Genomic DNA, 26,808 nt, shown 5'->3' with positions numbered 1-26,808 from the left:
GACCTGGAGAATTGTAGGTGGTGAATGGTACCGAATCGTTGAATGGTAAGGGGGAGGAGGATTTTCGAAAGTTTCCTTCCAAATATAGCCCTGTTTAATGGGTGGAATTTTAAAACGTTCCTATGAAAAGCTGTGAAGGCAAAAACCCTAGTTTTTACAAGATTCTGGTTGAAAAGATAGTTTAAACGTATTACTTTTGACAACATTTGGACGCTTAGAGTATAAATACATGGCTGTCACACTGAGATGTATATTTGTCATTAAAGTGTAAACACACCGCAGCGTCATTAGCATGGATTGCGCTAGCAGACGCTTCGGCTAAGCTAAAAAAGTTAGAAAAAAAAGTATACGGAAAATTTACTTACCAGTGCAGAGAAGCTCTACAAATAAGTAAATCAGGTGGCAAAAGTTGCTTCTCCAGCGAGGCTACGAGTGGGCAGACGAACGGGACGAGACGCCATCCCATCCACAAAGCAACATCTTGGGCAGGGGTGCTTGGCTTGATGAGTGGCGGCGAGGCAGGCAGAGGCAAGCGGACAACAGGTTGCCCTCCGCGGTGAGTAGGTCCGCTCCAAGTGTGGCTGTAGTTCCACAAATATATAGTTCGACCACTATCAACCAGCCGCGTTCACTTTAGTCGCTTCCATCCGGCCAAGTTACCATAACTGCTGAGAAAAAGAGAGCGGACTAACTAACTCCTCCCTTCGCCCGTCTTGCGTGGGCTGAACTGGAGTAACCAGACACCGCACCGCGGCTCTCCATTGGCTCCCTGGCTGTTTAAACGTCTCCATGGTGACGCGCCACTGCGTGTTTTCCTTATAATACGGCAAAAACATCCATCAACCATCGCTTTACAGATCTCATTTTTATAATAATATGCTTTTTTATTTCCTCCAGATCAAAACAATCCCACCGATGGTTATTGTGCGTACATCAAAGTTGCCCGGCAGCAAAGGTAATCAGGAAACAATTCAACGCCGAGTACTTCCTTCCTCGCTTGTGCCACTCTGCCACGTCACATGTAATGATGCAGTTTCTCGCCATCTAGTGGTTTGTACATGTCATTGCATACAGCCTATGTTTACAGCAGGGGTGTCAAACTCATTTTAGCTCAGGGGCCACATCATACTTGCCAACCTTGAGACCTCCGAATTCGGAGCTAGAATTCACTGAAATTCAAGTACTTCATATATACGGTACCGTATTTTTCGGAGTATAAGTCACTCCGGAGTATAAATCGCACCGGCCGGAAATGCATAATAAAGAAGGAAAAAAAACATATATAAGTCGCACTGGAGTATAAGTCGCATTTTTTGGGGAAATTTATTTGATAAAACCCAACACCAAGAATAGACATTTGAAAGGCAATTTAAAATAAATAAAGAATAGTGAACAACAGGCTGAATAAGTGTACGTTATATGAGGCATAAATAACCAACTGAGAACGTGCCTGCAGTGACGTGCGGTGAGGTTCATGACTGGTGAGGCACTGACTTCATCACAGTCAGATTTACAAACATATGAACCCTAAAGAGTATCTTATTCACCATTTGATTGGCAGCAGTTAACGGGTTATGTTTAAAAGCTCATACCAGCATTCTTCCCTGCTTGGCATTCAGCATCAAGGGTTGGAATTGGGGGTTAAATCACCAACAATTATTCCCGGGCGCGGCGCCGCTGCTGCCCACTGCTCCCCTCACATCCCAGGGGGTGAGCAAGAGGATGGGTCAAATGCATAGGACAAATTTCACCACACCTAGTGTGTGTGTGACAATCATTGGTACTTTAACTTAACTTTAACTTTACACATACAAACTGTAGCACACAAAAAAGCACATTTAATTAAAAAAAAAAACGTTATTATGGTCTTACCTTTACTTATAAGTGCGGGAACAGTGGTGTTCGTGTTGGAGGAGTTGTGAATGAATGAAATATGAAATCCGTGCTGCAGTCTGCAGGTGTATCTAATGTTGTGTCCCTGCAGTCGTTCACGGCTCCTCCGGCGCGAACAATGTTGTTTTTGCACTCTTTGGCTTCTTGTTAAGTGACTTTTTTGGGTGGATTCGGTATTGCACGTGGAGGGTTTGGGTGTGGGCTTTGGTTGGTGTGGCGTTCCCGTCAAGGGGTGCAGTCTGCGGCGGAGGTGCATTAACCGGCACCAAGAGGCGGGATTACGCGAGCCTCACACAATGCGTCTTCGCAGCAGTTTTATGATTGCTCAGCACAAGAAATACGTTACACACATACAGTTGTTGACAAAATACACTGTACATTATATACCTCAGCTAACTAAACTATGGAAATATATAATATAATTCATATAGCAATACAGTCTCACTGCACAGCAGGCCAGCAGTTAGCCGAGTCCGCAATCCATGTTGAGGCACAATTGAGTGACGTGCCTCAAAAGGCTGCTGATCACCGCACCGTCTCTTCTCAGTATTTGAACGGCAAATGTGAAAATTCAGCGATTTTGAATAAAAATAATCTAAAACTGGTGAAGTTAAATGGAAAATAACTTTATAGTATAATCACTAGATACATATAACAATTTAATTATTTTTTTTCTTTTTACATTTTTTTTCTTTCCATAATGGCAGGTGAGGCCCCGCCTCTAGTGACTGTACGTCACTGCGTGCCTGGTATGTTAACGTACCATATTATGGTAAGAGTCATTCAAATAACTATAACATATAGAACATGCTATACGTTTACCAAACAATCTGTCACTCCTAATCGCTAAATCCCATGAAATCTTATACGTCTAGTGGACACCACAGTATATTGCATGAAATATTTTTTTTTTCTAGCAGAGTACCCCCTAAACAAGGACTAGTAATTCTGGTTAAAATTAATATAAATACAAATGTATAACACAGCACTGTAGCATCAGCATCTAATTCATTAGAGACAAGAACACAAGTCTTTTTTTTAGGATTTTGAAGATGATACAAAACGCTTCACGGTGGCAGAGGGGTTAGTGCATCTGCCTCACAATACGAAGGTCCTGAGTAGTCTTGGGTTCAATCCCGGGCTCGGGATCTTTCTGTGTGGAGTTTGCATGTCCTCCCCGTGACTGCGTGGGTTCCCTCCGGGTACTCCGGCTTCCTCCCACTTCCAAAGACATGCACCTGGGGATAAGTTGATTGGCAACACTTAATTGGCCCTAGTGTGTGGATGTGAGTGTGAATGTTGTCTGTCTATCTGTGTTGGCCCTGCGATGAGGTGGCGACTTGTCCAGGGTGTACCCCGCCTTCCGCCCGATTGTAGCTGAGATAGGCTCCAGCACCCCCCGCGACCCCAAAGGGAATAAGCGGTAGAAAATGGATGGATGGACAAAACTCTTTAATGATGGGGCTAATGGGAGTCACCGTTGTAGCCTTCAAAGCCCTCCAAAACAACTTCTAAACCCTCTATCAATGTTTTGTATACATGCTGAAAGTCTATATATAATGTAGTAACAGACACGTTCATAACAATAAGTAATATGTGCAATATTTATCATATTTTCATTATTTTAAGCATTGCCAGAACTAATTCCTTGGCGCATTTATTTCCGTTTCCATAGCACAGCACATCCGACTTCTGGCAACAACTGTGTCCGACTTCCGGAAACAAACCAGAGTGTATTTTCTAATCATGGCAGAATTGATAACAGACACCGAAGACGACTATTTTTGGACAAATGAGGATTCACTACGTTATATTTTTGAAGCTGAATATATGGAGGATGAACTACTGCTTATAGAAGCGAGCACAAAGGAAGAGTGAGACGTTGCAGCAGACGGAAGCCGAGAGAGTGAGATGAAAGTGACTGACGCTATATTAGCCAAGCTATTTTGACACAAATGGAATGCTTACCCAAATAAACCGGAAAAATGTTCCCGGCCAGCTGGACCAAACGCACAACTGTTCATCAAGTGAGTCACACTTTCTTTCTTTCTTTAGTTTATTTCGAACATGAACACACTTACATCATAATACATCACACAATTTCATATCATTTCATTTTACATCATGCCCGAAAAGGAGTAGGAAGAAGCAAAGCTTATTTAATCCTACCCCTTTCCCACTTCAAGCGTTTACAAATATATAGAATCATTTACTGACCTTTTTATATAATAAAATAACATCTATGAATTAGTATACAACAGTTTTGTAATATGTAATTAATTAATTAATTCAGTCATTATTAACATACTGAGATGAAGAATATCTTATTTTCAATAAGGTTGAAAGCATTTCTCATAATTCTTCTTTTTTGTACTCTGTAAGCACTATTATTTTGAACAACCTCTTAAACTGGATCATATCAGTACAATTTTTAACTTCTTTACTTAATCCATTCCATAATTTAATTCCACATACTGATATGCTAAAAGTTCTAAGTGTTGTACGTGCATATAAATGTTTTAAATTATTTTTTCCTCTAAGGTTATATTTCTCCTCTTTAGTTGAGAAGAATTGTTGTACATTCTTTGGTAGCAGGTTATAGTTTGCTTTGTACATCATTTTAGCTGTTTGCAATTTTACCAAATCACCAAACTTTAATATTTCTGACTTAATAAATAAAGGGTTTGTGTGTTCTCTATATCCAACATTATGTATTATTCTAACTGATCTTTTTTGTAACACGGTTAGCGAATGTAGCGCACATTTGTAGTTATTTCCCCATATTTCTGCACAATAACTCAGATATGGTAACACTAGCGAGCAGTAGAGAATATGTAGTGATTTTTGGCCCAGGACATATTTTTCTTTATTCATTATTGAAATGTTTTTTGCCACCTTATGTTGTATGTTTTGTATATGAGATTTCCAGTTCATTTGATCATCTATTAATACTCCCAAAAATCTAGTTTCTTTTACCCTTTCTATGTCTACTTCGTCTATTTGTATTTGTGTATGATGCTCTTTTCTACTATTACCAAATAGCATTATTTTAGTTTTACTGAGATTCAAAGATAGTCTGTTTTTGTCAAACCATCTTTTTAATTTGTTCATTTCTTCTGTTATTATTTGTATTATCTTCTGTGTGCTCTCTCCTCCAGGTGAAACCTGGAGGCGTGATTGGGAAGAATGGCCGCCCGGATCTGAATCCGAGTGGTGTTTTGTTATTGGACTTTTGTGCTCGTCACAGATTGTCAATAACAAACACCATGTTCAAACATAAGGGTGTCCATATGTGCACTTGGCACCAGGACACCTTAGGCCGCAGTTCCATGATCGACTTTGTAGTTGTGTCATCGGATTTGCGGCCTCATGTTTTGGACACTCGGGTGAAGAGAGGGGCGGAGCTTTCTACCGATCACCACCTGGTGGTGAGTTGGCTGCGATGGTGGGGGAGGATGCCGGACAGACCTGGCAGTCCCAAACGCATTGTGAGGGTTTGCTGGGAACGTCTGGCAGAGTCTCCTGTCAGAGAGAGTTTCAATTCCCACCTCCGGAAGAACTTTGAACATGTCACGAGGGAGGTGCTGGACATTGAGTCCGAATGGACCATGTTCCGCGCCTCTATTGTCGAGGCGGCTGATTGGAGCTGTGGCCGCAAGGTAGTTGGTGCTTGTCGTGGCGGTAATCCTAGAACCCGTTGGTGGACACCGGCGGTGAGGGATGCCGTCAAGCTGAAGAAGGAGTCCTATCGGGTTCTTTTGGCTCATAGGACTCCTGAGGCAGCGGACAAGTACCGACAGGCCAAGCGGTGTGCGGCTTCAGCGGTCGCAGAGGCAAAAACTCGGACATGGGAGGAGTTCGGTGAGGCCATGGAAAACGACTTCCGGACGGCTTCGAAGCAATTCTGGTCCACCATCCGCCGCCTCAGGAAGGGGAAGCAGTGCACTATCAACACCGTGTATGGTGAGGATGGTGTTCTGCTGACCTCGACTGCGGATGTTGTGGATCGGTGGAGGGAATACTTCGAAGACCTCCTCAATCCCACCAACACGTCTTCCTATGAGGAAGCAGTGCCTGGGGAGTCTGTGGTGGGCTCTCCTATTTCTGGGGCTGAGGTTGCTGAGGTAGTTAAAAAGCTCCTCGGTGGCAAGGCCCCGGGGGTAGATGAGATCCGCCCGGAGTTCCTTAAGGCTCTGGATGCTGTGGGGCTGTCTTGGTTGACAAGACTCTGCAGCATCGCGTGGACATCGGGGGCGGTACCTCTGGATTGGCAGACCGGGGTGGTGGTTCCTCTCTTTAAGAAGGGGAACCGGAGGGTGTGTTCTAACTATCGTGGGATCACACTCCTCAGCCTTCCCGGTAAGGTCTATTCAGGTGTACTGGAGAGGAGGCTACGCCGGATAGTCGAACCTCGGATTCAGGAGGAACAGTGTGGTTTTCGTCCTGGTCGTGGAACTGTGGACCAGCTCTATACTCTCGGCAGGGTCCTTGAGGGTGCATGGGAGTTTGCCCAACCAGTCTACATGTGTTTTGTGGACTTGGAGAAGGCATTCGACCGTGTCCCTCGGGAAGTCCTGTGGGGAGTGCTCAGAGAGTACGGGGTATCGGACTGTCTGATTGTGGCAGTCCGCTCCCTGTATGATCAGTGCCAGAGCTTGGTCCGCATTGCCGGTAGTATGTCGGACACGTTTCCAGTGAGGGTTGGACTCCGCCAAGGCTGCCCTTTGTCACCGATTCTGTTCATAACTTTTATGGACAGAATTTCTAGGCGCAGTCAAGGCGTTGAGGGGATCTGGTTTGGTGGCTGCAGGATTAGGTCTCTGCTTTTTGCAGATGATGTGGTCCTGGTGGCTTCATCTGGCCAGGATCTTCAGCTCTCACTGGATCGGTTCGCAGCTGAGTGTGAAGCGACTGGGATGAGAATCAGCACCTCCAAGTCCGAGTCCATGGTTCTCGCCCGGAAAAGGGTGGAGTGCCATCTCCGGGTTGGGGAGGAGATCTTGCCCCAAGTGGAGGAGTTCAAGTACCTCGGAGTCTTGTTCACGAGTGGGGGAAGAGTGGATCGTGAGATCGACAGGCGGATCGGTGCGGCGTCTTCAGTAATGCGGACGCTGTATCGATCCGTTGTGGTGAAGAAGGAGCTGAGCCGGAAGGCAAAGCTCTCAATTTACCGGTCAATCTACGTTCCCATCCTCACCTATGGTCATGAGCTTTGGGTTATGACCGAAAGGACAAGATCACGGGTACAAGCGGCCGAAATGAGTTTCCTCCGCCGGGTGGCGGGGCTCTCCCTTAGAGATAGGGTGAGAAGCTCTGCCATCCGGGAGGAGCTCAAAGTAAAGCCGCTGCTCCTCCACATCGAGAGGAGCCAGATGAGGTGGTTCGGGCATCTGGTCAGGATGCCACCCGAACGCCTCCCTAGGGAGGTGTTTAGGGCACGTCCCACCGGTAGGAGGCCGCGGGGAAGACCCAGGACACGTTGGGAAGACTATGTCTCCCGGCTGGCCTGGGAACGCCTCGGGGTCCCACAGGAAGAGCTGGACGAAGTGGCTGGGGAGAGGGAAGTCTGGGCTTCCCTGCTTAAGCTGCTGCCCCCGCGACCCGACCTCGGATAAGCGGAAGAAGATGGATGGATGGATGGGCTCTCTCCTGAACAGAAAGCAGTTGTGTCGTCTGCAAATAAAACCAACTTTAAGTCCTTCGTAACCTTACAAATGTCGTTTATATAAAGATTGAACAATCTTGGTCCCAGTATTGACCCCTGGGGTACACCACAGGATATATCTAGCCGTGTTGACATATTTTCACCCATCTTTACATATTGCTTCCTGTTGGTTAAATAACTTCTTACCCAATTCAATACCAAACCTCTGATGCCATATCGTTCTAATTTTCGTATTAAAATATCATGATTAATTGTGTCAAATGCTTGAATGAATACTGCGGCCGCACATTCTTTACCATCTATTGCATTGGTAATTTCCTCTGTTATTTTGGTTAGTGCTATTGATGTTGAGATATTTGCTCGGAATCCATATTGGTTCTTCACAAGCGTCCCACTTTTGTTAATAAATAAATCTAATCGACTATTATTGACTTTAAAAATTGATCATGATACACGGAGCACGTCATTCGTGTTAGTACAACTACAGTACATACACTGTCTGGCAAGCTGTGTACAAACAAAACATGAAATGTGGGCTAATAATTTACAGATACTGTAATATGATTGTTTATGTTTTTTAGTCAGTACAGATTGGTGTCCTATCGCATTGTGTTGTGCATTACAAACTCAAACGCGTTTCGTGCTGACGGAGAAGCTAGCTTATCTCTTGCCATATTAGTATTCAGTATTAGCCTTTACGGCTAATACTGAAGTACGCCGATGTGTTAGTACGCTAGAAAACGAGTTCCTCAGTGTTCGCTCTTGTAATAACAATGTCGCTATACCTTGGTTATCAGGGGCGCCGCTAGGGATTTTGGGCCCCATCCATCCATCCATCCATCTTCTTCCGCTTATCCGAGGTCGGGTCGCGGGGGCAGCAGCTTAGGCAGGGAAGCCCAGACTTCCCTCTCCCCAGCCACTTCGTCCAGCTCCTCCCGGGGGATCCCGAGGCGTTCCCAGGCCAGCCGGGAGAGATAGTCTCATTTCGGCCGCTTGTACCCGTGATCTTGTCCTTTCGGTCATGACCCAAAGCTCATGACCATAGGTGAGGATGGGAACGTAGATCGACCGGTAAATTGAGAGCTTTGCCTTCCGGCTCAGCTCCTTCTTCACCACAACGGATCGATACAGCGTCCACATTACTGAAGACGCCGCACCGATCCGCCTGTCGATCTCACGATCCACTCTTCCCCCACTCGTGAACAAGACTCCGAGGTACTTGAACTCCTCCACTTGGGGCAAGATCTCCTCCCCAACCCGGAGATGGCACTCCACCCTTTTCCGGGCGAGAACCATGGACTCGGACTTGGAGCTGCTGATTCCCATCCCAGTCGCTTCACACTCAGCTGCGAACCGATCCAGTGAGAGCTGAAGATCTTGGCCGGAGGAAGCCATCAGGACCACATCATCTGCAAATAGCAGTGACCTAATCCTGCAGCCACCAAACCAGATCCCCTCAACGCCCTGACTGCGCCTACAAATTCTGTCCATAAAGGTTATGAACAGAATCGGTGACAAAGGGCAGCCTTGGCGGAGTCCAACCCTCACTGGAAACGTGTCCGACTTACTGCCGGCAATGCGGACCAAGCTCTGACACTGATTATACAGGGAGCGAACTGCCACAATAAGACAGTCCGTTACCCCATACTCTCTGAGCACTCCCCACAGGACTTCCCGGGGTACACGGTCGAATGCCTTCTCCAAGTCCACAAAGCACATGTAGACTGGTTGGGCAAACTCCCATGCACCCTCAAGGACCCTGCCGAGAGTATAGAGCTGGTCCACAGTTCCACGACCAGGACGAAAACCACACTGTTCCTCCTGAATCCGAGGTTCGACTATCCGGCGTAGCCTCCTCTCCAGTACACCTGAATAGACCTTACCGGGAAGGCTGAGGAGTGTGATCCCTCGATAGTTGGAACACACCCTCCGGTTCCCCTTCTTAAAGAGGGGAACCATCACCCCGGTCTGCCAATCCAGAGGTACCGCCCCCGATGTCCACGCGATGTTGCAGAGTCTTGTCAACCAAGACAGCCCCACAACATCCAGAGCTTTAAGGAACTCCGGGCGGCTCTCATCCACCCCCGGGGCCTTGCCACCGAGGAGCTTTTTAACTACCTCGGCAACCTCAGCCCCAGAAATAGGAGAGCCCACCACAGATTCCCCAGGCCCTGCTTCCTCATAGGAAGACGTGCTGGTAGGATTGAGGAGGTCTTCGAAGTATTCCCTCCACCGATCCACAACATCCGCAGTCGAGGTCAGCAGAGCACCATCCCCACCATACACGGTGTTGATAGTGCACTGCTTCCCCTTCCTGAGGCGGCGGATGGTGGTCCAGAATTGCTTCGAAGCCGTCCGGAAGTCTTTTTCCATGGCCTCCCCGAACTCCTCCCACGTCCGAGTTTTTGCCTCCGCGACCGCTGAAGCCGCACACTGCTTGGCCTGTCGGTACCTGTCTGCTGCCTCAGGAGTCCCATGAGCCAAAAGAACCCGATAGGACTCCTTCTTCAGCCTGACGGCATCCCTCACCGCCGGCGTCCACCAACGGGTTCTAGGATTACCGCCACGACAGGCACCAACTACCTTGCGGCCACAGCTCCAATCGGCCGCCTCGACAATAGAGGTACGGAACATTGTCCACTCGGACTCAATGTCCAGCACCTCCCTCGTGACATGTTCAAAGTTCTTCCGGAGGTGGGAATTGAAACTCTCTCTGACAGGAGACTCTGCCAGGCGTTCCCAGCAAACCCTCACAATGCGTTTGGGCCTGCCAGGTCTGTCCGGCATTCCCCCCCACCATCGCAGCCAACTCACCACCAGGTGGTGATCGGTAGAAAGCTCCGCCCCTCTCTTCACCCGAGTGTCCAAAACATGAGACCGCAAATCCGATGACACAACTACAAAGTCGATCATGGAACTGCGGCCGACGGTGTCCTGGTGCCAAGTGCACATATGGACACCCTTATGTTTGAACATGGTGTTTGTTATCGACAATCTGTGACGAGCACAAAAGTCCAATAACAGAACACCACTCGGGTTCAGATCCGGGCGGCCATTCTTCCCAATCACACCTCTCCAGGTTTCACTGTCGCTGCCAACATGAGCGTTGAAGTCCCCCAGTAGAACGAGGGAATCACCCGGGGGAGCACTCTCCAGTACTCCCTCGAGTGAATCCAAAAAGGGTGGGTACTCTGAGCTGCCGTTTGGCGCGTAAACGCAAACAACAGTCAGGACCCGTCCCCCCACCCGAAGGCGGAGGGAAGCTACCCTCTCGTCCACCGGGTTGAACTCCAACGTGCAGGCTTTGAGCCGAGGGGCAACAAGAATTGCCACCCCAGCCCGTCGCCTCTCACTGCCGGCAACGCCAGAATGGAAGAGAGTCCAGCCCCTCTCAAGAGAAGTGGTTCCAGAGCCCTTGCTGTGCGTCGAAGTGAGTCCGACTATATCTAGCCGGAACTTATCCACCGCACGCACTAGCTCAGGCTCCTTCCCCCCCAGCGAAGTGACGTTCCACGTCCCAAGAGCCAGCTTATGTAGCCGAGGATCGGACCGCCAAGTGCCCTGCCCTCGGCTGCCGCCCAGCTCACACTGCACCCAACCTCTATGGCCCCTGCTATGGGTGGTGAGCCCATTGGAGGGGGGACCCACGTTGCCTCTTCGGGCTGTGCCCGGCCGGGCCCCATGGGGACAGGCCCGGCCACCAGGCGCTCGCCATCGTGCCCCACCTCCGGGCCTGGCTCCAGAGGGGGGCCCCGGTGACCCGCGTCCGGGCGAGGGAAATCTGGGTCCTTTTGGGCCCCATGAAAAGAATCTTTACAGGGCCCCCAACACAGTGTCATTATTTTTTTCTGTATTATAATTTCATCATCATTAGAGGCCTCTCTGGGCCCCCCTCCATCATGGGCCCCTAGAATCCGTCTCCTTTACCCCCCCTTTTCGGCCCCCCTGTTGGTTATTATACAGTTTACGGAACATAAATGAAGTATTGTACACCCCCTGGGACAAACACCACTGCAGAAACTAATACAAATGTGTTCTATACGAATTGATCACCAACCAGAAAATAATACTATTTTTTCAGTGGCTATATTGTGCATTTAAGACTTTCATGAAAACATTTATTGGTGTATTTATACATTAGAAACACAAAAGAACAAAACATCAATTTTCCTTACAGACTGAATTACTTCCACCCTTTTTTTAATCAAATGTTTTTATAATTTGAACTTGTTTTATTCTATTTCATTTATTTTCTCGGATTACTTCCACCTTTATGTTTTACATAAACCAGCTGCCACTAAAATCCTTGCAAACATGATTAAAATACAACAAACGAGTACCTTGATGGTAGTGTGAAACACATAAATTATTTAAATTATTTCATTTTCATAGAGCAAATTCAAGCACATTATATTGCCTTGAGGCCGTTTTCAACTGTTGTGAAAAAATATGCAAATGAAAGTAATGCAAGAGTTACTTAATGTAATGAAAAAGGGGATTATCCTCTTGCACCCTGAGGCCCAGATGACCACTTCTTATCTCGCCACCTGCTGCAACTTGTCGCTACCTCTTTGTTTCATGTTCATTTTTTTTTTTTTACCTTTGCTTGATAACCTTTAGTATTTTATATTTTAGGATGATTCATAGGCTATCTGCTGTGAGGCCTATTAGGGAGCGTCTTATCTTAGCAAAGGGTTTCCGACTGTGCTGATTTGCACTTGAAAGAGCGGCCACGCCTGTTGGAAATTAGGGGCACCTGACAGGTTAAAGAGATTCTATCATCAGGCATTTGCCTCTGGAGAGCATTAGTTTCACTTTGAAATATTCCATCTGGTTGTGAAAGATTTCAGACAACGTCTGAGCCCCTTCGGGACCCTGTGAACAAACATTGTGTTATAATGGTGCAGAGAGACGCTTCTTCACACGACTTTGGTGCAAAAGCAACCAACACCCACACGTGTGCGAGGTGTGCGCTACTTTTACTATTTTCATAAGCAGCTTATCTCACTGCAGGGGAGCCCAAAAGCCTCGCGAGAGCACATTCTTATGAAGCTACTGTACTGCATAATCTCACTGGCCTGTACGTGAGAAATGAATTATTGGAGAGAAGAAGCTCAAAAACATTTGATGGAGCTGCACGTGAAAACATTCAAAGCAGTATTTTCTCACCACAGAACTTTCCTCCAGAAGGTCTTATCTTTGTCCCTGTGATGTCAGATGAAACAAAAATTGAGCTGTTTGGCCACAATACCCAGCAATATGTTTGGAGAAGAAAAGGTGAGGCCTTTAATCCCAGGAACACTATTCCGACCGTCAAGCATGGTGGTGGTAGTATTATGCTCTGGGCCTGTTTTGCTGCCAATGGAACTGGTGCTTTACAGAGAGTAAATGGGACAATGAAAAAGAAGGATTACCTCCAAATTCTTCAGGACAACCTAAAACCATCAGCCCGGAGGTTGGGTCTTGGGCGCAGTTGGGTGTTCCAACAGGACAATGAGCCCAAACCCACTGCTAATCTGCTCTGCCCCCCTCTCCTTCGTGGAGGGGGGGGGGCACACAGGTTCGGTGGCCACAAATGAAGCGCTGGCTGTCCAAAGTCGGGACCCGGGGTGGACCGCTCGTCTGTGCATCGGTTGGGGACGTCTTGCGCTGCTGACCTGTCTCCGCTCGGGATGGTCTCCTGCTGGCCCCACTATGGACTGGACTCTCACAATATTATGCTAGATCCACTCGACTCGACATCTGTGGTCCCCTCCAAGGTTTCTCATTGTCCCATTGGGTTGAGTTTTTCCTTGCCCTGATGTGGGATTTGAGCCGAGAATGTCGTTGTGGCTTGTGCAGCCCTTTGAGACACTCGTGATTTAGGGCTATATAAGTAAACATTGATTGATTGATTGATTGATTGACGTCAAAAGTGGTAAAGGAATGGCTAAATCAGGCTAGAATTAAGGTTTTAGAATGGCCTTCCCAAAGTCCTGACTGAAACGTGTGGACAATGCTGAAGAAACAAGTTTGTCAGAAAACCAACAAAATTAGATTAACTTCACCAATTTTGTCAAGAGGAGTGGTCAAAAATTAAACCAGAAGCTTGTGGATGGCTACCAAAAGCGCCTTATTGCAGTGAAACTTGCCAAGGGACATGTAACCAAATATTAACATTGCTGTATGTATACTTGATTTGGTCACATTTTCAGCAGACCCATAATAAATTCATAAAAAAACCAAACTTCATGAATGTTGTTTTGTGACCAACAAGTATGTGCTCCAATCACTCTATCACAAAAAAAATAAGAGTTGTAAGAAATTATTGGAAACACAAGACAGCTATGACATTATGTTCTTTACAAGTGTATGTAAACTTTTGACCACGACTGTATATGCTGAAAATCAGGGTGAATTGAGAAGTATAACATGTAGTATATGACCCTAGCAGGCACAATATATTAAAACAACATTGAGAATTGTCTGTATAATGTCTGTATGTGGAGTAAAACTCTGGAACAAACTGGACTTACAACACAAGCAATGCCAACTCATTAATCAATTTGAACTATTATACAAACATGGGGTCTGCTTCAAATATAGAGATGAGGGTCTTTAATTTGACCTGCTGTTGTACTCTGTCTCAAAGTGTTAACATGTGCTCAATGTTTCCTTACCATTATTGCTATGTTGTCTATTACCATTGCTTGTGTTTTGTCCATTGCCATTGTTGGTATTGTTCATTCTTCCTATGTTGTTACAGTGTAATAATCATTGTTACCTGTGGTAATGCCACCATGATACAACATTTGTATTATAATCCTTGAACAAAGTAACAGTGAAGCTCAATGTATTAATCACTCAATGGAGAACTGGGGGTGAGATTAAATAAATTATCTTATTCCCACTCCCTTTTAGGCAAAACTGGATCATCATGCTTACATACTGTACATTAACTGTCACGGCGCAGACTCGTACCCGCGTTCCTCCCGCAACTGTGTGTCAGAGTTCCTCCTCTGACTGCTCGCCTGGACACGCCCCTGCTCGTGCTGGGCGTGGCACGCCCACGCACTAACAAAGCTGCAGACAATTGCGCATCAGCGCACCTGGACCTGACGAGAGGGAGCGGCATAAAAGCCAGCGGACCCAGGAGACCTTCGCCAGAACATAGCCAATCTTCCCTGAGTAAGCATCACGTCTGGCACCCCTCCCTCGTTCCTTGCTCTCCTTCTTTGTGCTCTACCTCGTTCCAGTCCTGATGTCCTTTGTGTCTTCCATGATCGTGTCTTGCCTCACGACCTCCTCCCGGATCTTTGCTTGCCTTCCCCGATCCTCGACCACTGCTTGGACCCGGACATCGTTGCCTCTCTCCAGCCCCCGACTGCTTGCCTCCCTGCTGACTGCCTCTTCGCCTTCCCCCTTGGATTCGACGAAAGATACATTCAACACGCACCGACAACACCCTCTGGTAAATCCCACATTGTTAATTCCACACATCGTTCGCATTCACTCACTAGTGGTAGCATACACACCCCACACATTCATCAAAGGTTTGAAAAAACCTTCTAAACTGCAGTTCTGCCTTGGTGTCGCCTCCTTCCCTTTGCCTAGTACACAACATTACCTTTTGCATTATATTAATATTATTGTGTTGTCTACCTTGTACATTTGTTATGTCATTGCCTGAAATAAATGAATACATGAATAAAATGAAATGAATGGCAACTCAAACTTAACGTTGGAACAACATGCTTTATAACGACGTTTAATCAATGTTGAGTTTTGACGTTGTTTCCACCATTGAAATGTACCGGTAGTAATTTCCCAACCAATATTTTACAACACAAATACAACGTTGAAACATGATTTTTTGGGGGTAATTTCCCAACCAACAGTGTGGATCCAACGTTAGACACCAATGTTGTCTAAATTTTCAAATACAACTATTTTGCAACATTGCTTCGAAGAAAGGACATGTATGTATAGTCAATGGAGTTTCAATGCATTGTGCCTGCTGGGAAAGCTCATCATATGACATGACACTTTCTAAGTTATCCAAAATGGTATGGCTCACCTCCACTGGTGGCCATACCATTTTGGATAACTTAGAAAGTTATGCTTCTACATATCAATCAATCAATCAATCAATCAATCAAAGTTTACTTACATAGCCCTTAATCACAAATGTCTCAAAAGAGGAGAGGGGGGCAGAGCACAAAAGAGAGATGGCAGATCAACTGGTCTAAAAAGGGGCCTATTTAAAGGCTAGAGTGTACAAATGAGGTAGCATCTGTAACTGTTACCATTAGGGCATTCCAGAGTACTGGAGCCCGAATAGAAAACTCCATAAATCCTGCAGGCTTTTTTGGGGCTCTGGGAATCACTAATAAGCCGGAGTTCTTCGAACGCAGATTTCTGGCCGGGACATATGGTACAATACAATCAGCAAGATGGAAGAAGCTTTAATACAGTATACAACAATATAAAACATGATACACTTATGTTTGCAATAATGTTATATATATACAGTATGTACTGTCTCAATGGCATTATTTGTAGAAAACATAATTAAAAAAAAAAAAACAATGGCTTCACTTAATAAATATTTTACCCTTTAATAATAGCCTTGTGCTTTCTGCAATTGAGGGACCTTGTGTGCGGGGATATCGTATGTTATATCTAATACAGAGCAGTGTTTCAAATGTAAAAGAAATAAGCATACTTTAAGCAAACGGGGACATTATACATAGCCATATGGTATTTATTATCTAACACAGACACTTAGAAATTAATGTGTATTACTAAAGGGGCCTCTATATGTGGAAATATTGTGTTTTAGATTTAATACAGAGCAGTGTTTCAAACATTGAAATGAATGTGGATAAAACAGGCCACGATATGCGAAAATATTGTATTTTATAACTAATACAAAGCAAATGGGAAATTAATGTGTATACATAAATAGGGCCACTACATGTAGCAATGTGGTATTTTTATATCTAATCAGAGCAGTGATTAAAATGTGAAATTTATGTGTATACAGTGCATCCCGAAAGTATTCACAGCGCTTCTTTCCCCCCCATTTTGTTATGTTATAGCCTTATTCCAAAATAGAATGAATTAATTTTTGTCCTCAAAATTCAACAGACAATACTCCATAATTACAATGCGAAAATATTTTTTTGGAAAAATGTAGCAAATATGTTTAAAAAAAAAAAAAAATCACATGTACATAAGTTTCCACAGTGTTTGCTCAATATTTGTTGATGCTCCTTTGGCAGCAATTACAGCCTCAAGTCTTTTTGAATACGATGCCACAAGCTTGGCACAGCTATATTTGGGCACACCTATCTTTGGGTTTCACCCATTCCTCTTTGCAGCACCTCTCAAGCTCCATTAGGTTGGATGAGAAGCGTCAGTTGTCATCCAGGATGTCTCTGTACATTGCTGCATTCGTATTTCCCTCTATCGCACTAAAACAACACCTCCAGGCAACTGCAACCCTATACTAACACCCTCCCCCTTCCACATCCCATCTCCCCGGATTGTAAATAATCAAATGTAAATAATCAAATGTATATACTTGTTCTTATGCTTTCTGATCTCTCTATGTCCACTACTTGCTGTACATATCCTACCAAGTCAGACCTACACTGTTTCAATGTCCATTTCTCTGATGATGCAATTGTTGATGACCGAAGTGCTGATATCAACCAAAACTAACCCCCCCCCCCTCCACATCCCAGACCCCGGATTGTAAATAATGTTAATAATGTAAATAATTCAATGTATATACTCTGATGATTAACTTGTGTGATGACTGCATTATGATGATAGCATATATTTGTACCATGAATTGATTTAAGTGGACCCCGACTTAAACAAGTTGAAAAACTTATTCGGGTGTTACCATTTAGTGGTCAATTGTACGGAATATGTACTGTACTGTGCAATCTACTAATAAAAGTCTCAATCAATCAATCAATCAATCCTCACTAGTCTCCCAGTTCGTGCCGCTGAAAAATATCCCCACAGCATGATGCTGCCACCACCATGCTTCACTGTAGGGATGGTATTGGTCTGATGATGAATGAGTGGTTTCCTCCAAACATGATGCCTGGCATTCACCCCAAAGAGTTCCCATCTTTGTCTCTTTAGACCAGTGTTTTTCAACCTTTTTTGAGCCAAGGCACATTTTTTGCGTTGAAAAAATCCGGAGGCACACCACCAGCAGAAATCATTAAAAAACAAAACTCAGTTGACAGTAAAAAGTCGTTGTCGCAATTGTTGGATATGACTTTAAACCATAACCAACCATGCATCACTATAGCTCTTGTCTCAAAGTAGGTGTACTGTCACGACCTGTCACATCACGCCATGACTTATTTTGAGTTTTTTGCTGTTTTCCTGTGTGTAGTGTGTTAGTTCTTGTCTTGCGCTCCTATTTTGGTGGCTTTTCCTGTTTTTTTGGTATTTTCCTGTAGCAGTTTCATGTCTTCCTTTGAGCGATATTTCCCGCATCTACTTTGTTTTAGCAATCAAGATTATTTCTGTTGTTTTTATCCTTCTTTGTGGGGACATTGTTGATTGTCATGTTCGGATGTACATTGTGGACGCCATCTTTGCTCCACAGTAAGTCTTTGCTGTCGTCCAGCATTCTGTTTTTGTTTACTTTGTAGCCAGTTCAGTTTTAGTTTTGTTCTGCATAGCCTTCCCTAAGCTTCAATGCCTTTTCTTAGGGGCACTCACCTTTTGTTTATTTATATTTTAAGCATTACACACCTTTTTATCTGCACGCTGCCTCTCGCTGTTTCCGACCATCTACAAAGCAATTAGCTACCGGCTGCCACCTACTGATATGGAAGAGTATTACATGGTTACTCTGCCGAGCTCTAGACAGCACAGACACTCAACAACAACACATCATTTGCAGACTATAATTACTGGTTTGCAAAAAATATTTTTAACCCAAATAGGTGATATTAGATAATCTCCCACGGCACAGTGTGCTGTGACACAGTGGTTGAAAAACACTGCTTTAGACCATATAATTTTGTTCCTCATAGTCTGAGAGTCATTCAGGTGCATGTTGGCAAACTTTTTACTAAGGAATGGCTTACCTCTGGATTTCGGCACAGATACTATATTGAGCAAAGGCTGTAAATATTTATGTTCATGTGATTAAATTTGTTTTCTTTTATATTAATACATTTGCAAAATGAATGACATTCACCTTGTCATTAGAGGTTATTGTGTGTAGAATTATGACTACAACAACTGATTTATTACATTTTGGAATAAGGCTGTAACATAACAGAATGTGGAAAAAGTGAAGCGCTGTCAATACTTTCCGGCTGCACGGTTAGCAAACATGGACACTGTAAGTGGCGTTTTATGTTAAATACGGAGAAGCGTTTCAAATGTGAAATTAATGTGTACAGTACACCATAAGTAAGCAGGGCCACTGTGTGGGGTTATGGTTGTTTACTTTTAAGACAGAGCAAATTGTAAACTTGTGTTTTTAAGTAAAAATAGCTTAGGACTTTCTGCAATTGAGGGCAACTATATGTGGGGATATGGCATTTTATATTTAACACAGAGCAGTGTTTCAAATGTTACATTAATGTGTACATTTTAAGTAAACATGGACATTATTAGAGGAACTATGTTGTTTAATATTTAATGCATACATATAGGAAATTAATGTGTACAAATGAAGAGGGCACTATACATGAATGCCTGGTGTTTTCTATTCAATAAAAGTAATTCAAATGTGAGATGAATGTGTAGTGGTCAACAGTACACTAAATGTGGAAATATAGTTGTTTACATTTAAAATTAAGTACCAATAATTGTCACAAACACACTAGGTGAGGTGAAATTATTCTCTGCATTTGATCCATCACCCTTGATCACCCCCTGGGGGGTGAGGGGAGCAGTGAGCAGCAGCAGCGGTGGCCACGTCCGGGAATCATTTTTGGTGATTTAACCCCCAATTCTAACCCTTGATGCTGAGTGCCAAGCAGGGAGGTAATGGGTCCTATTTTTATAGTCTTTGGTATGACTCGGCCGGGGATTGAACTCACGACCTACCAATAATACAGAGCAAATGGGAAATTCGTGTGTAGCCTACATGTAAAAAAGGTCACTATAAGTAGAAATATGGTGTTTTATATTAATACAGAGCAGCTTATCAAATGTAAAATTAATATGTATAAGTAAACAGGGACACGATAACTGGCATTTTGTATTTAATACAAAGCTGTGTTGCGTGGCCCGACCATGGTGAATGAATTTCCGCAAAGTAGAAATAATTATTAATTACAAATCAAATATTTTCATAGCAAGAACATAAAAAAAACTATTTTGACTTTCTAAATACGTTTTTAACATTATGAGATCCCTCTTGACATAAAGTAATACCCTTTAGTCACATTTACACTCCTTCAATCGAATATAGCAACGCTGCGAGAGGCTCAGCCAATCAGTGGCCACGATACTAAACAGCACGCTCTGATTGGTTTCATCTCATCTAGTGGCCAACACTACTGTAGTATTGATATTTTTAGTTAATTTACAAATTTTTTTGCTTCGTTCAAGCCAAAATACGCTTTAAAAACACAACAAAAATATATGCGATAGAGGGTGATGTGGCAAGAGATGATATCTAGATAGCTAGCTAGCTAGATAGATACCAGCGGTGTGCTGTCAGGGCCAACAAGGCCTTCTCTGCTGGCCTAACATAACCAGAAATCATGATTATAATTTAAGATAAAAGTTTTTTTTAATTTACTTTAACTATCTAAAATTATTTATATTCTCTTCCAGTGCTGTTGTTTTTAGGTTGTAGAGTTTTTATCCAATCAGAATTCAGTGAGCTGTACGAAATCTGCCCGAAGACTTCAGAATCAACAATGCAGGCGTCCGTGCACTGTAAACATTGACAGACAGTTGCGATAGCCAATCAGATCACAAGTTGTTGTCAGTAAGGCCTTCTAGCTGGCCTAAGGCAGATATAAATTGTGATGTTATGAACTAGGTAACATAAGAACTCCATTACCCAGCATGCCACAGTAGTGAAGAGTATGCGCAGTAGCCCCGTTTAGCCATGCCGGCAGCGGGATGTTTTTGATGAGCACGCTGTGGAGTAAACCTTAAGAACTCAGCTAAGACACCTCGTCTGCATCTTTTATTATTAAACAAGACAACACATATATTTGCAAGGCCATTTTATAGAAGGATATTTAAAGAAAAACTACATCTTGTGAGACCATGTCGGCCAACCCCGGAAGCTCGAATGGTTTCTACAGATTCTGAGTTCAGATATTTTATTTATTGTTTCACGTTTAATATGTTTTTTGCAATTTTAATTTTGACAGTACCACATAAGATATGTTTTAATTGCTGATGCGGGTTTATTGATTTTTAAATGCGCCAGAAAATAACCCGTTTTGGACACTGTTGATGTGGGTCAATGCCCAGTAGTGCGTAAATGTGTTTCTGTATAGTATTTCTCCAGCAATTGTCATGTGGTGACATAAATGATGGTATTTTGAGAGGTAATCATTGAAGTTGGACATCACTAAAGGCCTAGGTGGGAAACGCACGGCCCGCCACTGATAGATAGATAGATAGATAGATAGATAGATAGATAGATAGATAGATAGATAGATAGATAGATAGATAGATAGATAGATAGATAGATAGATAGATAGATAGAACTATGTGATGTATTACATTGTAATTGTATGCAGGTTCAAAATAAACTGAGCGCAACCAACCAATACTGCAGTTGAACATATACAGCGCCCACTACAGGAAGTCAGGCAGACGTATGTTAAATGTAACTAGATGAGGCAATTCCTGAAGGAACTGTGTGTGAATGTTCCAATGTTGAAGTTGAACTGAAATCCTGGATTTTTTTTTAGAATTGTTGAAGTAGAACAGACAATTCCCAAACAGCTTGAATATTTTGAAGTTGGAAATGTTTGAATCAGATGAAAAATGTGGGAGTTGTGGAACTTAGAAGAATGCCCCATTGATTTCAATGTGAATTTCCCCCAAATTTGGGAATTTCGGGAAAAGCGGGAATGTTTTGGAAAATGGTAAAAAAAACTTCAATGCTCTAAATTAGTTGAAATGGTTGGTGTTGGAATTTTTCAAATCAGTCGAGAAATATTGAAGAGGTAACATGTTGAATTGAGAAGTGGTATTACGGAATTCCTGGAATTTCGAGAAAATCGGGAATTTTTCCAGTTCAATAAAAACAACTTTGTTGTTTGTCCTGATTAAGAGGAATGTTTTGACGGTAAAACGGTTGAAATGCGTTGAAAAATGTGAAAGAGTAGTCGCCAGAAAAAAGGATGGAAATAAGGCAGGAATTCTGGAAAATCCTGGAATTTTTTTGAACTTGGAAAAAAGGTAGAGTAAATTTCCAGGATGGTGGAATGTGTTGAAGGTGGAATGGTTTGAATCGGTTGAAAAATGTGGAAATGGTGGAAGTTTGAAAAATGTCCCGGAAAACCTGGAATTCTGGGAAATCTGGGAATTTTTGGAATTTGTCAAGGGAAAGCATGCGATTCCCGAATAGGCTGAACAGTTTGACGTTGGAACGGTTTGAATCGGGTGAAAAATGTGGAAGGCAGAGCGTGCCAAAATCTGGAGAAGAAGAAGTTTAATAAATAGATACATTTGGGTGTAGAAAACCATATGTGTTTAACATGAATTGATTAACGTGGACTCCGACTTAAACAAGTTGAAAAACTTATTTGGGTGTTACCATTTAGTGGTCAATTGTACGGAATATGTACTTCACTGTGCAATCTACTAATAAAAATCCCAATCAATCAATCGATGCTTTTACATGATAATTAGATAACTAGAAACAATGGATATTTTAAAGAGTGGAAGAAACAGCGCTATCTGGTGGTCTTGTGTGGCGTCATCTTGTTTCCGCACCATTTTATCCCTTGAAAAACAAGCGCCGCTGGTAATTTGTAAGTGGACGGTATAGCAGCTGAACACAACCTCTTCCTCTCTTCTCTGCTTTGACGTCAGCAGTGCTCCTCTACGGTTGCTATGGCAACCCCCCCACCCATCCTCCCTTGCTCTCTCACTCCCTCTCTCTCCCTCCCTCCTCCTTTCCCTACCCGGTCCACAATGGTACAGCCGGCATCTTGCAGCACAATGGTTGCAAGGTGTTTGTGAGCATCAACAACCCTCTGGTTTGCTCTCCCCGCTTGTTTAGCACCGTCTATATGTATATATATGTTTATTAAATACATTCAAAAAGAAGAAGAAGAGGTTTCCACCTGCCCTTTTGGGGATCCTTTGGCCATGATCGCCGCACAGCTTCAGATTGGGATGTTTTGAACTGGACTGTCACCGGATTGGGTTCGTCATCAGCTGGCACGGAATGGTGAGTAGGAGCGTTGCATGGCGAGGGAATGGGGTTGGAGTCTAATGATGGAAGAGAAGCAAAAATAACATGATTATAGCTCAAATGTTGTCTATATCTGCCCTACCAAATAAGAACATTTGAATGCATTAGTGAAGAAGCTATGGTATTTGATATTTAATGACCATATGGGACCTCATATGAGGGGCTAATTGACTTGTGTTGGATGATAGACAGGTGGATGGATGATGCACTTCAAAACAGGATCTCCATTCCGTGTAGGCCCGCATGCAGAGTTTGTCGCCCCCCCCCCCCCCCCCTCCCTCCCTCCCCATCCACTCCCCACCCCCTCACAAGTCAGCTGCATACCTTGTGCATTATGCAGAACATGCAGGCCACCATAAACATGGAGGCGTAAAGTGCACTGTGCGATTTCATCTTGATTTATGGATTAATGAGTCTTCTCCATAACGGCTCGGTTTACACTAAATCTGCCTTAAAACCAATTCTACATCCCGCCTTCACGTGCTTTGTTTTTGTGCTAAGCGTCATTATTTGGCTGTGTGTGTTTTGGGGTGTCACAACAACACCGGCGTGTTGGAAAAACACAAATAAAGAGAGCGCAGGAGAGAGCTGCTGTGACCTTGCATTGTTGAATAATTCAGGAGCGTGCTTTTCATGCTTGTGAAAGTGCTGCAGGGAACACGCTTCACCATTAAACCGAGTTTACATGTTAAGGTATAGGTCCACCATCATCTCTCTGCGCTGGTGTAAATTATTTAGGATGAGAAGAAAACAACGGATTTATTACATAAACATTGACTCATAATGATATTGATTGGTCGCACAGGCTTGCCAATGGAAAAAGTCAGCATGGGAAAAAGCAATAAAGTATGTTATTATGTCATTGATAAAGCCACTACCTGCAAATTTGAGCACTACTTTTCTATATTTTATTAACAGATTGATGAACAACTTGTTTTGAAATGATAAGTCAAGGTGACATACATACATATTTTAATATTCATTTTGGTAACGGAAAAAAAATGCTTGGAACACCTTGTTGCATTATCAGATAATAATAAATAAATATATAATATATAATTATAATTATACATACCGTACTTTTCGGAGTATAAGTCGCACCGGAGTATAAATCGCACCTGCCGAAAATGCATAATAAAGAAGGAAAAAAACGTACAGTATAAGTCGCACTGAAGCCCGGCCAAACTATGAAAAAAACTGAGACTTATAGTATAATATATATATATATATATATATATATATATATATATATATATATATATATATATATATATATATATATATATATATATATATATATACACATACACGGTATAGGCCAAAAGTTTGGCCTCACCTTCTCATTCAATGGGTTTTCTTTATTTTCATGACTATTTACATTGTAGATTGTCACTGAAGGCATCAAAACTATGAATGAACATACTTAACAAAAAAAGGTGAAATAACTGAAAACATGTTTTATACTTTAGTTTCTTCAAAATAGCCACCCTTTGCTCTGATTACTACTTTGCACACTCTTGGCATTCTCTCGATGAGCTTCAAGAGGTAGTCACCTGAAACGGTTTTACAACAGTCTTGAAGGAGTTAGCTCATCGAGAGAATGCCAAGAGTGTGCAAAGCAGTAATCAAAGCGAAAGGTGGCTATTTTGAAAAAACTAGAATACAAAACAAGTTTTCAGTTATTTCACCTTTTTTTGTTAAGTACATAACTCCACATGTGTTCATTCATAGTTGTGATGCATTCAGTGACAATCTACAATGTTAATAGTCATGAAAATAAAGACATTGAATGAGGAGAAGGTGTGTCCAAACTTTTGGCCTGTACTGTATATATATATATATATATATATATATATATATATATATATATATATATATATATATGTGTATATATATATATATATATATATATATATATATATATATATATATATATATATATATATATATATATATATATATATATATATATATATATATATATAATTATAGTATAAAAATATAAATAAATAATCAGATAATAAGTCTAGAACACCCACAATTGTATGCAGTACATATTACTGTCAAATTTGAAATACATTTAGTATTAGCCTTGCGCAGGCCACTTTAAATGATGTGGCGACCCAACTTAAACAACACTTTAAATGATGTGGCGGATGTGAAATGATGTAGGGCCACTTTAATTGATGTGGCGGGGCAAATTGAATGACATGGCAGGCCGCCTTAAATGCTGTGGCAGGACAGCTCTAGGCCCCTGGGCCTTGAGTTTAACACCCGTGCCCCAAATCCAGAATAATTTTACCGTTCTTGTTTTGTGCGTTAACTTTGAGATGCCACAACAGAATATTATTTTTAATACATTTTATACTTTAAAAAAATATATATTTAACTAGCTGTAAATAGTCTATTGGCATGTTTGCACTGTCAAAGTAGCTGCTTTAATGTGTACATTCATCCATCCATTTTCTACCGCTTGTCCCGTTCGGGGTCGCGGGGGTGCTCAGCTGCATTCGGGCGGAAGGCGGTGTACACCCTGGACAAGTCGCCAACTCATCAGTGAGAATAAAATGCATTTTATTAATTATTTTAGGATGAGGATTATCCTGTTTTTAATATTTCGACATCAACAAATTGTTAAACTGAATGAATAGCTGCATAAGCGTCTTTGGCGTTTTCTTTCGTATTTCGTATTCAATCTTCTAATGCCACAACTCAATCAATCGAGGTACAAACAATTGACAAAAAAAACCATAAACTAGCGTCTGTCCTGGCTGCTCAGTACAATAAAAGTCTGCATTAATACCAACAAGAAGAAGAAAGTGCAAAGTTAGCTTTGAGCAGAATTGAAAGAAATTTAAAAAAAAATACCAGAAGCTGCTAGGCTATTCCATCAAATTACCGACAATAATCAGATCAGGTTTGTTGACCAACCACGAATATTCTAGAAATGTAGATCATGTTTCCCCCGGTTTGAGCGATTAGAATGAGGAAAAAATGTGATGACGGCCATAGAACTAGAAATGCAACATTGTTTTCGATGGTATAGCGCAGCGATACCGCTCAATGCAATACGTATTTCAGTCGATATTAAAACTAAAAGAAGAATGGGATGTTTGGGAGAAAACTTAATGTGGCGAGACTCACCTCCCAAGCGATAGCTACAGATCATGATTATCGACAACCATAGAACCAGAAATTGAACATTATTACGCAATAAATGCGCTCTGTCCTGGCTGCTCAGTACAATAAGGCCACATCAAAACACATTTGGTTTGTCTTAAACCAGAGGTGTCAAACTCATTTTAGATCGGGGGGCCACATGGAAAAAAAATCTACTCCCAAGTGGGCCGGACTGGTAAAATCACGGCACGATAACTTAAAAATAAAGACAACTTCAGATTGTTTTCTTTGTTTAAAAATAGAACTAGCACATTCTGAAAATGTACAAATCATAATGTTGTTGTTTTTTACACTTACATGTTGCGGTTAATAGTATTCTATCTTTATTTGTCGTTATTTATGCTTTCTGAATAAATTATGTAATAATGTTATTATTATTAATTATTAGAGATGTCCGATAATTGCTTTAAAATGTAATATCGGAAATTATCGGTATCGGTTTCAAAAAGTAAAATTTATGACTTTTTAAAACGCCGCTGTACGGAGTGGTACACGGACGTAGGGAGAAGTACAGAGCGCCAATAAACGTTAAAGGCTCTGCCTTTGCGTGTCGGCCCAGTCACATAATATCTACGGCTTTTCACACACACAAGTGAATGCCAGCCATACTTGGTCAACAGCCATACAGGTCACACTGAGGGTGGCC

General features: G+C 42.7%; 2 protein-coding genes across 15 annotated transcripts in view; one reads left to right on the top strand and one right to left on the bottom strand.

The window, feature by feature from the left end:
- The window catches only part of ptpn13 (protein tyrosine phosphatase non-receptor type 13), a 141,885-nt gene extending 141,170 nt beyond the window's left edge, over positions 1-715 (bottom strand). For all 7 annotated transcript variants that reach the window (XM_061926899.2, XM_061926900.2, XM_061926904.2 and 4 more), the window contains exon 1: positions 366-715. The gene's annotated coding sequence lies outside the window, so the exon portion shown is untranslated. The remainder of the gene's footprint in view (positions 1-365) is intronic.
- A 21,982-nt stretch (positions 716-22,697) lies between these two features.
- mapk10 (mitogen-activated protein kinase 10) overlaps positions 22,698-26,808 on the top strand; it is a 58,612-nt gene continuing 54,501 nt past the window's right edge. For all 8 annotated transcript variants that reach the window (XM_061927101.2, XM_061927095.2, XM_061927094.2 and 5 more), the window contains exon 1: positions 22,698-22,958. In XM_061927101.2, the coding sequence (XP_061783085.1) occupies positions 22,956-22,958 (3 nt within the window). In that variant the 5' untranslated portion in view covers positions 22,698-22,955. The remainder of the gene's footprint in view (positions 22,959-26,808) is intronic.

The sequence above is a fragment of the Nerophis lumbriciformis genome, linkage group LG32 (assembly GCF_033978685.3).
Source record: "Nerophis lumbriciformis linkage group LG32, RoL_Nlum_v2.1, whole genome shotgun sequence".
Classification (NCBI taxonomy): Eukaryota; Metazoa; Chordata; class Actinopteri; order Syngnathiformes; family Syngnathidae; genus Nerophis; species Nerophis lumbriciformis.
The sequence above is the reverse complement of the archived record's forward strand: the minus strand, read 5'-3'. Positions and strand labels throughout refer to the sequence as shown.